General features: G+C 33.4%; 1 protein-coding gene across 1 annotated transcript; it reads right to left on the reverse strand.

Annotated features, from left to right (window-relative positions):
- Window positions 1-556: 556 nt before the first annotated feature.
- Window positions 557-5,358, reverse strand: LOC120113820 (BEL1-like homeodomain protein 9). The gene is made up of 5 exons (XM_039134867.1): window positions 4,171-5,358; window positions 3,590-3,841; window positions 1,588-1,955; window positions 1,428-1,488; window positions 557-1,332 (listed from the first exon to the last, which is right to left on the reverse strand). Exons 1-5 carry the CDS (start codon window positions 4,816-4,818, stop codon window positions 802-804), a joined length of 1,860 nt encoding a protein of 619 aa, XP_038990798.1. The 5' UTR covers window positions 4,819-5,358; the 3' UTR covers window positions 557-801.
- Between the last annotated feature and the right edge of the window lie 8,841 nt (window positions 5,359-14,199).

A 14,199-nucleotide genomic window follows, 5' to 3' on the forward strand; every position in this document is an offset into this window, starting at 1 on the left:
ATAATTTTCTATAACCCATAAATAATTTTGTAATTTCTAATAATAAAAAAATTCAATAAAATAACATTCTATAATCGAAAATGGAACAACCATTTGTGTACTTTACGCACACAAAAATTCTACCACCGGTGTTTCCACCAAGCAACCAATGGAGCAGACCACAGACTTGCCCTTTCCCTTCTTCGACTACTCAAACTCTGAACCAAAGCAAAATGTAGAAAGTAAATCCCTCTTTCCCCGCCTCTTTCGGGGGTACCCAAATGAAAAGCGGGGAAATTATGGCGTGCGCCCCCATTCCCCTGGCCTGCCCTCCACGTAAAGATGAAAGAAAGTAGTTTGAAAAGCATTGTAACCAGTAAAAATCATCCACGGCCATACCATTACAATTCTAATAGCCAAACCAAATACGTAATCACTTGAAACCCATTTCCCAAATATGTTCTGTTTCATTACGTGCTCCATACTCCCAACTTTGAATACAATAAAAAGCACATTCTAAGGCCATGATTTGATGATTGCCTCGAAATTATATAAAAAGTTTCATCTTGTAAATGCCATGATTTGATGATTGCCTCGAAATTATATAAAAAGTTTCATCTTGTAAAATTCTAAATTTACACGAGAATTCTACGCCAATACTTTCTTGGTAGACATTTCTATAAGAAAATGGCTCGTGGGAAGTCATTCTGACTGCTCTTTTGTTCCATCTTGCATTCTCATAACATATATTGGCTTCATCTACGTGAAATACACTATCAGATTTAAATAATATGGCCCTCGAAGCTTCTACCCCATCTTCTTTCAACCTACAAAATCATGCAAAAGCTGTCCTCCGATCACGTCCCGTCCGAAATGTCGGTTTTGTGCTTCATACCCACCGATGACATACCCTTCATTGTTTACCTCAACCCCAATTCCGAAACGCTGAGCTGCATTTATAGTAAAGGGCTCTGGTAAGCCGATACCATTACTCTGATGAAGACCCAGTGTCAAGGAAACACCGGAAGTACTTCCACCTGCCATGCTAACACCGACACCAACTTGTGGATGGCTCGACAAGCTGTTGTATGGCAAGTTGAGTGGTTCGCTTCCCATGGGTATGTCGGTCAGTTCACTTCTCATTTGCTTCAATGGGGTATCTTGAGCCCTTTGGCTTGATGTAGCTGGATGTTCGGATCCAAGAGTGTTCGCCGAAGACAAATGATCGCTCGACTTGTTCAAGTTCCGGTCCTTTTGGGATGCCTTTTGTGCTTGTTTTGTTTCCAGCACGTGTATTTCTTCCACCATTGGCTTCCACAGCCTTACTCTTGCATTTATAAACCAATTTGAGACCTGGTTCAAAAGATTATGTTTTTGAGGCTCAAATAAAAGAATTAGTTGTTCGCAAAAGACTATAATATGTGTAGGAATGACGATTAACAGCATACCTGACTACGTGATAGACCGGTTTGTTTTGCCAACATTAGTTTGTCCGTATCTGTTGGATAGCTAAAACATAAAATATAAATGTTAATGAACTAATGCATGCACATGAGGTTATCAAGGAAACAAGATTAAAGATTTTATCAATGTGATTCAAGTACTTACGGATGTAGAAAGTGTTCAAAAAGCCATGCTCTAAGTACAGTTACAGCACGCTCAGGAAGGCCTCGTTGAGGCCGCCAAGCTGGTTGATGCTCAGGGAAGCCAGAGTTATGAACTGATCGATTATAATTGCTTCTATTGGAGCTTCCAGACCTCAGACCCTCATCTTTTCCGGGGCTTATCTGACCATGAGCATTGTTAGTGAACTGAAGCTGGTCCGTTATTGCAGTCTTCAAGAAACTGAAATGTTTGGACAATGCTTTCAACGCCAAGTCTGCGTATGGAGCCGCATTGCTCAGTCCAGCAACACATTCGAAAGATGCAACTACAGCTTGCATCTGTTGATAGTATTGCTTGTACCTCCTGAATGCCTAATAATGATAAATACAGTTAGCAAGTAGGAAAGTTTCAAAATACTGACCAACATAAACCCACTAAAAATAATGTCGCAAAATTATTAAAAAGGATGAAGAAACTAACCCTAGAATTACTGTGAAACTTTGCATGTTTAATTAAGTAACATGATCAAACAAAACATTGTTCTAACCTAGGGTATTAGGAGACTGATGGAAACCTTAATCACCTAAGAATGATACACGAAGCAACTTAAGTGGTGAAAAGAGATCTAAGGACAAAAAGGATACTGCCTCAATAGGACATGGTTGAAGGTAGTGCTCAATGCTTTACAGGTAAATAAAACAAAGGACATTTTAACCTAATATGTCCCATGTGAGATTCATGGCATTAATCTTTTTACAGTCAAAGCACCCACCTATGGAAAGGAAATGTGGTGCATCCTTACTAAAAGGCTCACACCGCCATATCTTCTCCGTGATGGAACACAATTATCTTTACCGACATGTAATCTGAAATTTCACAGAATTTTGTTGCCCCACATTTATATTGTCTAATCATCTGTATATATATATGTATATCCCAACCGATAGACCAGTTACTAGCTTTGAAGAATCACATCCTTAAAAGGAAACACTTGGGATGCTAGGTGAACTCTAATCTAACCGATAAAGACAAAAGCATCGATTATTAGCTTAAACACTAGTCACTAATTAATTCCATAGCAGTTCAGAAGTTGTCCCATTAGAGAATATCATTCCTCCCGGCTTACAGATTATAAAACATGCAAACTTATTCAACAAGAAAAAATCAAAAGCAATCACTCCAAACAATAATAAGCATTAACCCTGTAAATTGATTAATTTATGGAATTCATTATACTTCTAATTACCACGTAAAACCGGACTTAATATAACATAGAGGAATCAGTCAATCCATCTATGCACACATATTTGTATTGTTTGGTACAAATTCACCTGTCAGCTAGTAGTACTATATTAATTCAATGCAGCTAAGCTCTATGCACCAAAAAGTAGACATTGCAAGCTATTTGTCTTCAGAAGGCAGCTTGCAATAACCAATTATGCTTTCAACAAACTTTTTGGGAGTATAAAAATTTTCAAATGAACTCCTTTAAATTACTTTAGAGCATATTAAGCACCAAAGTGGCGACATTGTCACTTACAACAAGTCTTTCTATGGTTGTCAGACACTGTATTAACACCGATCTTTCTGCATATATTCCCCTCCTTTCACCTTTTCATAAAGAGATAATAATATATATTTTTTGGGATCATCGAGGCCATTCACAAATACAAGAATCCAATTCGCACAGTATACAAATGGAGGAAAGTTTTTTTTTTTATTTAACAAATGCATGCAAGCAACACCACCATAAAAAAAAATGAATATTGGTTCCGTATCGGACTAAACCTAACGCCATTTAAGAGAATCCAACATTTTTTTTATTTTAATAATAAATAACCAGAGATTGACAGCAATGCCCGGGTTTCACAAAGAACAATCTCCAAGGAGGATTAGAAGAGGATAAGGGACACGGATCCAAATATCACTTGGATATGCTACAAATTTTAAGGGCAATTTGAAGAAGGAAACAACACATCAAAACATAAATTGAATGTTCTAATACCTCGTCAAGCAATGAAAATAGCCTTGATTTCTTTCCTGAATTCTCAGAATCATCTATAATTGCAGTAGCACTTAAGTTCTGCGATGGAGACTCCATCATAGACGAGTCGGGAGTGATTTTCTCAACGTAACTTCCCGTACCCACATCGCAAAGCTCTTCTAGCAACTGTTGTGCCGGCCACAGAAACTTTGATCCCTTCAGAATCGAAGCGTAGCCAGTGAAAGGACCGAGAGGGACCGAGCTCCGGGAAACCTCATGGACGTAGAAGCGACATATCCAGTGGGAGTAACTTTGTCGCTGTAGATAGCAGAGTCGTACCTTTGTAGATTTAGCGCCATAGAAAGATTGTTTTGGTGGGTATTAGGAGATAGATAGAGAAAGAGACAAGCCTTGACCGGTGGCACTAGCCTCGGGTTTAACTCCATCATAGACGAGTCGGGAGTGATTTTCTCAACGTAACTTCCCGTACCCACATCGCAAAGCTCTTCTAGCAACTGTTGTGCCGGCCACAGAAACTTTGATCCCTTCAGAATCGAAGCGTAGCCAGTGAAAGGACCGAGAGGGACCGAGCTCCGGGAAACCTCATTGGACGTAGAAGCGACATATCCAGTGGGAGTAACTTTGTCGCTGTAGATAGCAGAGTCGTACCTTTGTAGATTTAGCGCCATAGAAAGATTGTTTTGGTGGGTATTATGAGAAGATAGAGAAAGAGACAAGCCTTGACCGGTGGCACTAGCCTCGGGTTTATATACAACGACCTCGGTACTGTTATTATAGGACGACTGGTTGAAGTCTCTTAGGTTTTCAAGGCTTTGAGGGGCATAAAGAAACGGGTTGTTATTATTATTCATGTCTTGGATCGTGCTAGGGTTCAAGGGTAAAGATGACGCTGAATTCAAATAAGGGTGATAAGAAGTCGAGGAAGAAGAAGAAGAACCGTTGACGATCCCACCAACAAAGCCCATGAAATTCATACCTTCTTCTTTAACAACACAAATGGGACTGTTTTTACCAGTTTGGTGGTGGTGGAAGCCATGGCTACCACCAGCAGTGGCAGTCAACAAATCAGAAGAAAGAAGAGAAGGGTCGTACAAAGGAAGAAAACCCGAGCAACCTGAAAGAGCAACAGCCGTTGATTCAACCCATGCCGGGTGGTTTTGAGCCACAACTCTTAGCTTATCTCTTCTGCTTTGCTGTGGGACATGGTAGGGTTCAAAACCCTCCGCCATAGCCACTCAAAAAAAAAACTCTAGAGAGAAAGAGAGACTGAATTTAAAGAAGAAAAATGAAAACCAGTCAAAAAAGTGAACTGCGCAACAAAAGATTAGAAAAAGAAACAGGAGGAGAAGGGATATATGCTTGAAATTTTAGAATTGGGAACTTTGGATTGTGTGATGTAAAGAGAGTGAAAGAGATAGGTGATGATTATTGAGAAGGATGAAATGAAAGGTTATCATGATATTTTTTCTTCAGCAGCTGAAAACATGGCAGAGAAAGAGAGAGAGGGGGTGAAGGAGGTGGCGGTGATACGTTCGACAGACTGAGATTTTCGGTATGGGATGCACAGTAAGTAACTTCACGAACTTTTAAATCTTTTGATTTTTCTTGCACGAACAAACTAAACTCGATCTCGTAGTTGTCGGTCACTGATCTGGGTTCTCAAACTCCACAGACAAAATCTCTTGGTTTATCCGTTCATGGAGAGGGTGATCGTAGGGAGGACGACCGGCTACTTCCTGTAATAATTGAACATAACTGTGTTGCAGATATTTCTGACAGAAAGTTTGGGGAGGTGTTTTGTCGTTTCTCAAAGCCTTTTGGTGTTGTTGCCCTGTGGTTAATCTAACCAGCAAATCAATCATCAAACTAAAAAAAAAAAAGTTGCTTACTTTATCATTTTTTTACCTACCTTTATAATAAAAATAAGGACTCGATTGAGATTAAAGTCTACGTTTTTCTTTATTATCTTTTAAATTAAATTTAATATAAAAACAAATACTTAAATTATGTCTTTTTTAAAATGGATTTTTTTTTGTCAATTTAGGGATTTATTTTAAACTTTATTATTTTAGATATCTCGATAGTAATAATCGTTAAAAAATTTTAATAATTTTTAAAAAAAATTATTAAAAATAAAAAAAATTAAAAATATAATTTTAAAAAAAAATTAATTTTCGAATATTTAAAAGTTAAATCCTAAAACTTTAAAAATATTTATTTCAATTCCTAAACCCACATCGACCGTTATATTTTATCATCACTGAACTTCTACTTGATGATCAATAACTCCACGAATAGTCATCGGTACATGTGCCTACAAATGACGAATCACGGGACTACCGGTAAAGAATAAAGCTGCATATTGTGACCCAATGTGATCATGATAACATTTCACGACAAGGATGATGACGTATGATTAAGGAGATAGCAAGGAAAACGTGACGACGGCTTCTGTGGCCGACAATGATAGTAAGAGTACGATTAGGATTAGGAATTTAAGATTTTTTTGTAATTTAAGATAAATTATGATTTTCTTAAATTTGGTAATATTTTTAAATTTTTTAAATAAAATTTTCAAAATTACCTATAGGAGACAAGTGTTACTTGATGAATTTTTTTAACAATTGTTTTTACCGAGATATCTAGAAAATAATAACATTTGTAATGTTATGCACCTGAATTGATGTTCAAGGAAAGTTTAAACATCACTCTGAGAAGAGCGGTATAATTTGATATTTATCTTTATATTACGGAATTTATTATAATTAAGTATTTATGTGATACTTCCCAATGCACCATTTAGATAAATAAGTTAAAGACACATATAAACAAATACTGAATTTAAACATCATTTTAGAAACAAATTGTATTTTTTGTTCATACTTCTTCTTTTCCCTGTTATCACAACAAAATAGGTAGGGTTTATAAATATTTTCTTCTTCTTCTTTGTTGTTCATTTGGCTTCATTGTTTCTGGTTTTTACAGTTTAGGTGAGTGTTCTGTTTTCTGTGTTTTTCTAATTTATCAATGTGTGGGGTTTTGCACCAGGAACATTTCATTTTAATTAGAGAGTCGAGTGTAACAGTAGTTTTCTGTCGCTATGGATTTTAGACAATCTTAAATTGCTTAAGTGAAAAAATCGAAAATTATAATTACCTTCATTAATTATGTTAAAATATTTTTTTTTAAATTTTATTTCTAATTTACATATTTTCTTTTGTTCACTAAATGAAACAGCACTTATACTTTATCAACGATGTATTGAACATTTTTTTAAAAGGCTTAATGTACGAATTAGTCCCCGAAGTATATCAATTTTCTCATTTAAGTTTTTTTGGGGGTTCATATCAAGATCTAACATTATTATTATTTTCAGATCACATCGTATTCTTATTATTATTAAATGTGTCACTTGTTAAATTAGACGTAGTCTTTAATGTTAACACAATCTTTTAAAATCGCATATCTATAATTAAAATAGATTTGCAGTTGATATTATCATTCTCAAAATAAATAAAAAATATTCAAAAATATATTTCCGATAATCGGAAAAACGTTCAAGAAAAATAAGAATAAAAATGTGTATACAAGAGAGAGTATGAAAGTGTTTTTTGTTATGTTCAAAATGAATTGAGAAAACCTCTGTTTATATGTTTGAAAAAAGGCCGAATTAAATATGTGTAATAAACATAGGATAAATAGATTGTCTCAAACTGTCAAAATATATATTTTAAATATCAGAAACAGATCATTTAAAACATTCAAATCCACATAATAATAAATTTATAAGAAACACCCAAACCTAAATAATCAATAAATAACATAAAATATTTTATTCACAATTTAAAAAATTAAGGAAAAATCATAAAAAAATTTCAGAAAAAATATATGCTTCAACACATATATAAATCAAGTCGGTAATGACGGTATGTATGTATAAGGGACATACATTTTATTACCCAATAAAAAAAAGGGGGAAATATAAGGTTATATATGATTTTACAACAATTTTTTTTACTAATTAATGTGTAATTATAATATTTCTTTCTTTTTCATCGCTAACAATACATATGTTATTTTATATACTGATTGTTTTTATTTTGAAAGTATTTTTGTTAGGGTAAAGTACATAAATAAGGTATTCTTTTATTAAGTCTTTCACTATTAAAGTTTACAAAATGATCACTCAATTATTCATATGTTCTAAACTCATAAATTTATGTTAAAAAAGTTAACATTCGTATGAGTTGGACATTAACTTGTTGAGATATGATAAAATTATATTTTAATGATATTTACTAGCACTTGTGTTGCTTTTAAGCATTAACTCGACGAAATAATGTTTCAAACTGACTCAACGATATATAAATAGAAACTCTATCAATAAAATACAATTCAAATAGTTTTTAAATCAAATTCTATCATGTCGTGGTGAGCAAGTTAACTTATAGTTCAAATGATAATACATTTTTAACGGAAAAATTAAATTTGAAACATATGAATAATTATGTGATTATTTTTAAATTTTTAATAGTCAGATAACTTAATAAAATAACATCTTATAATTAAAAAATTATTTTATAATTTTTAATAGTCAATATATTTAATAAAATAATATTTTATCGAGAGATTATATATGTATTTTACCCATTTGTTTATTATGAATAAAAATACGAAGACGCACGTGAGAAGGGGAACAAATGTGAGCAATGAAATGAAAGGATGAGCTCCAACACTCACCCATCTGTGATGTGCCGATGCTTTCGATACTCTTGCTTTATCCTGCTTTTCCTCTCTTTTTTTCATCATTACTCTTGTTAATTTTCAATTCTTTATTAAGATTTCGTATTTAAATTTATTTATTTATTTTTAAAATGTAGACCTGTTTACAATGATTATTTTACTTTTTAGGGAAAGAGTTAGATTTCGAAATGAGTGTATTATTTAATAACATCTAAAATATTAATTGCAGTAGTAACTTCAGAAGCAAATGTATGATTATAATATGTTGCATTTATTAACATAAATCGAACTTCGATCTTTTACTTTATTTTGAGTACACAAATATTATTATTCAGTTTAGGTATTTATTTTGATAAGAAATAAATTAATATATTTTATTTGATAAAATAAATAAATATTTAAATAATAAAAACTATATATGTTTTAGAGATTTATTTAGAATATAAACATTTTTAAACTTATTTATTAATTTTTTAACGAATGCCAATTGTTCAAAAGATAATTTAAATTATAAAAATTGATAATAAATAATTTAACATAATTTACTGCAATTTATACATTACAGATATATATAGGGGCATGATTTAATTACATTTGGTGTAAAACTAAGAATCTATAAACAAAAAAATATCCTCAGCTTTTAACATTTCTAATATAACAGTCTTAAAAATGTCTAAAGCTAAGAGTTTTACGCTAAATATGAGTGTATTCTAACTCTATGAAAATTATTATTATTTTTTAAAGGTAAATATATATATATATATATATATATATATATATATATATATATATATATATATATAAGTTAATTAAACTGTTGTTGTAAATAAAGATTGTCAAATTATCTTAATTTGATTTGTACTTTGAATTTATACATTAAATATTTATGACTTTATTTTAAAAATTTATAATTTCAATTATAATTTGGGTTTGTTCTATTTTTTGCATGTGGTTGTTATTAGTCATTTTTCTTCTTCATATTTGTGATCAACGACAATATCAGCCTTGATATTTATCGTCGACTGTCATTATTCTTTGTTTTTCTTTTACTTTATTATATTATATTTTTTTCTTATTTATTTTTTTTAATAATTTTATCTTTATAACACGTATTCTTCTTCTTTTATGATACATTTTTCAATGTCTTTATGTCACATTTTCAGTTGTTTGACTGTTGTTTTGATATTTTTTTCAGGGTTAGATTTAACTTTGTCACAATTAATCAATATAACACTTATTTATTATCATGATGATCTTCTCTACTTTGGGCTCCCATATTGAATTGGGATATGCAATTTGCGTTCATGGATAGTATTTTCACGTCACTCGATTCTAATTTATAATTTATCGGTGATCTTTCAATAGTTTTATCTTTTTTTGTGGTTATTTACCAATGTAATTGTCGAAACGGTTTTTGTCCCGGGTGAGATTTTGGAAATCACACCAATTTTTAATTATTCTCTTTACGATTGAATTTTAATTAAAAACAATGTGATTTTAGAAAACCTCTTGTTTCGAAAATTTGGGAATTCATTCACGATAAAAATACGGGTTCGAAGAGTCGCCACCAATCTTTGATTAGGGTGTGATTGGGCACCCAAAAATGTTTTGCCATTTTAAATAAAAAAAAATTAATTTTAATTAAAACAACAAATTTAGGTCTGCATTACCAAAATTCGAGTTCGGTTCGGGAGTCGGTTACGCGTGGGGAAGGATTAGCACCCCCACAGCGCCCTAAATCGGTACCTGTCGATTAATTAATGTCTTTGCAATGAAATTTACAAATTCGAGTTTAATTTGATTTATGATCCCCGACAAAACACCACATGAATTTTACAAAATTCAAAAGCATCCAAAATAGATTGAATTAAAATTACCAGGCCTTTAGAAAGATAAAGAATATTCGATTATTTACAAATATCGAGACCAGATCTTAGATAAGTTCTAACTATCTTTTCTCGATAAATTTAAATAGCCGAATATTTCTTTTTCTTCCGTTCCCAAATTTAAAAGCGATAAATTAATTTCTTAGGTGTCACTGATGGAATATACTTTTAATTTAAATCATCAAAAGCGATATCTAATCAGTTAAGACAACCCACTTAAAATAATTTTAAATTAAAAAGATATTACCTTTAATTAAATTATGTAAATACATTGAGTTTATGCACGTGAGGCTAACATGCAAATCATACTAAAATGATGTCATAAAAATTAATTAAACCAATATTTTAAATATCATGCAATGTGACATTTCCATAAAAATTATATACACATTTTATAACTAAAAATATATACTATATACATAGTTATATTTAATGAACAAATATGACCTAAACAAAACAAACGAAAACATACACAACAAATTATAAATTTCAGAAAATAAATATATTTATTAAAACGAGGACTAAATGATATCAATAAAACTTTAATAACCTAATTATAAATAAAATACGAATTAAGGTAGAAATGCTAGTATTATACCATATTAAATACTAAGAACTGAATGAAACTATTCCTATTGCAGGGGACTAAAAACAGAATAAATCCCAACACACTCATGACTAAAGTGCAACATGCAAAATATGAAGGTCAATATCTAAACAACAGAAAATAAACAAATCAACACTAGGACGAAAATTAAATGACCATAAAATAATAGACAGAATTAAAAACATGCAAACTTCGACCTAGGGACTAAAATGAAACATGCGAAAATTAACAGTTCAATGTATAAAGAACAGAAGCTAAATACAATACCACTCAGGACTAAAATTGAATACGCGTAAAATATGGAGACGAAATCAAAAACAAAAACACCTATTTAAGGACTAAAATGTATTAAGCTGCAAATGAAATGACTCTATGGAAAATGACCCAAGCGCAAAACATGAACCTTAAGGATTAAAATGGTAAAAACAGAAAATAAAGGTTAAAATAAAATAACAGAAATTAAAGTGTGAAAATCAGGAAAGATACAAAGATAACCGTCCGGATGTATTTTCTTTGATCTGTCGTCATCCACCGTCCGATTGTCCTGGTTTTTCAATATGTTGTTCATGATGGCCTTCCGCAACTTTTCACCGTTCGGAATATTGATCGCAGATTCCGATAACCGGCAAGAGGCTAAAAACTGCCCGAATTTGTTTTCTCTGATCCGTCACCGTCCACCGTCTGATCGTCCTGATTTTTCAATATGTTGTTCGTGATGGCCTTCCGCAACTTTTGACCGTTCGGAATATTGATCGGAGATCCTGATCTCCGGCGAGAATCCAACAGATTACGAGAAGTGTTGTTTTCTATTTTTTTTTCTCCTTCCTCTCACGTTTTGGCCTCCTCTCCGTATGTCTATGGTCTCCTCCTCCCACGAGCCCCCTTCTTTATTTCATTTCCACTGAATCCCACTTGTCCTTTTGCATCTTAATTTCCTTGCATTTGGTGAAGTTTTGATAAGTTTAGGTATGATTAATTGATTTTTTCCTATTTTTTCTTCTATCTCCAGGAAAGAGAGAGACCTTTACAAACAAATTTGTTTTCTTTTTTCTTGATGGCCCCCCCACGTTAGTCTCCCCTCATCAATCTCCTTAAAGTGGTTGCATGCTTCTCCTTTTATTTTCTGTGGGATAATAACATTTAGGGTGGGTATAATTTGGTTGAAGTAGGTGAATAATTTAGGGTAGGTAATGAATTATCCGGATAAATCAAGCATCTACAGCTGCCCCTCTTTGCTCATTATCGTGTAACGAGAATAGAGAAAAGATCAAAGATGGTTAAATTTGTCCAGTCATGATAAATTCAAAAGATTAATCTGCTTCATCGTAACTAAATGAGACTTGAAAATCTTCGGAAAACGTGTCCGCTCTCTATTCTTTCAGAGAGTATAAGACTCAAACAATCTTCAATAATCGTGTCTGCTCCCTATTCCTTCAAAGAGTATAAGACTCGAACAATCTTCAACGATCGTGTATGCTCCCTATTTCTTCAGAGAGTATAAGACTCGAACAATCTTCAACAGTCGTGTCTACTCCCTATGTCTTCAGAGAGAGTATAAGACTCGAACAATCTTCAACAATCGGGTTCGCTCCCTCTTTCTTTCAGGCAGTATAGAACTCGAATAATCTTCTTACGGGGTTCACTCCCTCTTTCTCTAGGAAGTATGGAACTCGAAATCTTCTTCAAACGGGTTCGCTCCCTCTTTCTCTAGGGAGTATGGAACTCAAACATCTTTTCAACGGGTTCGCTCCTTCTTTCTTTAAGGAGTATGGAACTCGGATATCTTCACACGGGTTCGCTCCCTCTTTCTCTAGGAAGTATGGAACTCGAAATCTTCTTCAAACGGGTTCGCTTCCTCTTTCTCTAGGGAGTATAGAACTCGGACATCTTCTTCAAACGGGTTCGCTCCCTCTTTCTCTAGGGAGTATAGAACTCGGACATCTTCTTCAAACGGTTCGCTCCCTTTCTCTAGGAGTATGGAACTCGTACATCTTCTTCAAACGGGTTCGCTCCCTCTTTCTCTAGGGAGTATGGAACTCGGATATTTTCTTCAAACGGGTTCGCTTCCTCTTTCTCTAGGGAGTATAGAACTCGGACATCTTCTTCAAACTGGTTCGCTCCCTCTTTCTTTAAGGAGTATAAAACTCGTACCTCTTCTTCAAACGGGTTCGCTCCCTCTTTCTTCAGGGAGTATGAAACTCAAACAATCTTCAAACAGGTTCGCTCCAAAGGTTGAACCTGAAAATCAAATATTATCAATCATTAATGTATGCTTGATGATTCGAAAAACATTATACTCAAAATTTAGAATTTAAGAGAATCTTTTCGAATTCATTTCTCTGGTGAGAGCTTGTCTCGCCGCAATTAATGCGAGAGTCTTCCTTGACTTGACTGTCATTTGAACCTCTCCCTTCCTGAGACCTTGAATCGGTTAATGACTCATCACGTGCGTTTCTTTTTAATCACTTGACCAGTTTATTTGTACTCGAAAACTTTTACTTTTCCTCCTACATTTGATGGTCTGATAGTTTGCTCCAACACTCTTATGAGAAGGCTTAAAATGGATTTCCTTCACGACTCTTTGATGAAGACACAAGATGGTTTGCTTCATTATTCTTTGGTGCATGCTTAAGACGGTTTACTTCACTACTCTTTAGTGAAGGCTTAAGATTGACTTTGCTCCAATCTCATGTGTGCAAGTCTTTCTTCATACACGAAAATCTTCGTTTTTCTTCTACATCTGATGGTCTTCACTTCAAAGCAATGCTTCTTCTATGGATTAGACCTCTCTGTTCTTCAGGGTATGTATCTTTAAACGCAACTCCTTGTATTTGAGGCTTGAAATCTTCATTTCAACTTGGGATTTTAACATCCTGCATCTTCTCTTTTCAATGGAAAACCTGTCAAAATCATGTGTTTATGCATGAAACATGAATACAATTAAATGTATCAGTGTAATGCATTATCTTTTATGCAAATGATGTTCTCATGAATGCATAAACGTTGAATCAATATTCACTTGGCTCCAGAGTGGTGAGCTCGGTCTTCTTCCGTTTGATCATTCTTTTCCAGGGTTTGCTTTAGACACCCATGCAATGACTCATAATTTCCAACTGGCATTTCTAAAGCCCTCTGATATTCTTCTATCGCCTTTGTCTTCAGTCTTCATTTGAAGAAAGTGTTTTTTTTTTCTCACTTCTTGCTATGGTCATAATATGACTGCGTTGCCCCATTTTCGGAGACTATACATATGGCTATGTCAAACTCCGTAAAGATCAAAGGGAGATATGCATCTATTCTGATTTGACTCTTGAAACACATCACAAAGAGGCTCTATCCAGGGTAAGACAACCTTCATCCAGGGTAATGGAAAC

The sequence above is a fragment of the Hibiscus syriacus genome, unplaced genomic scaffold (genome assembly GCF_006381635.1).
Source record: "Hibiscus syriacus cultivar Baekdansim isolate YM2019G1 unplaced genomic scaffold, ASM638163v2 tig00110213_pilon, whole genome shotgun sequence".
NCBI classification, from domain to species: Eukaryota; Viridiplantae; Streptophyta; class Magnoliopsida; order Malvales; family Malvaceae; genus Hibiscus; species Hibiscus syriacus.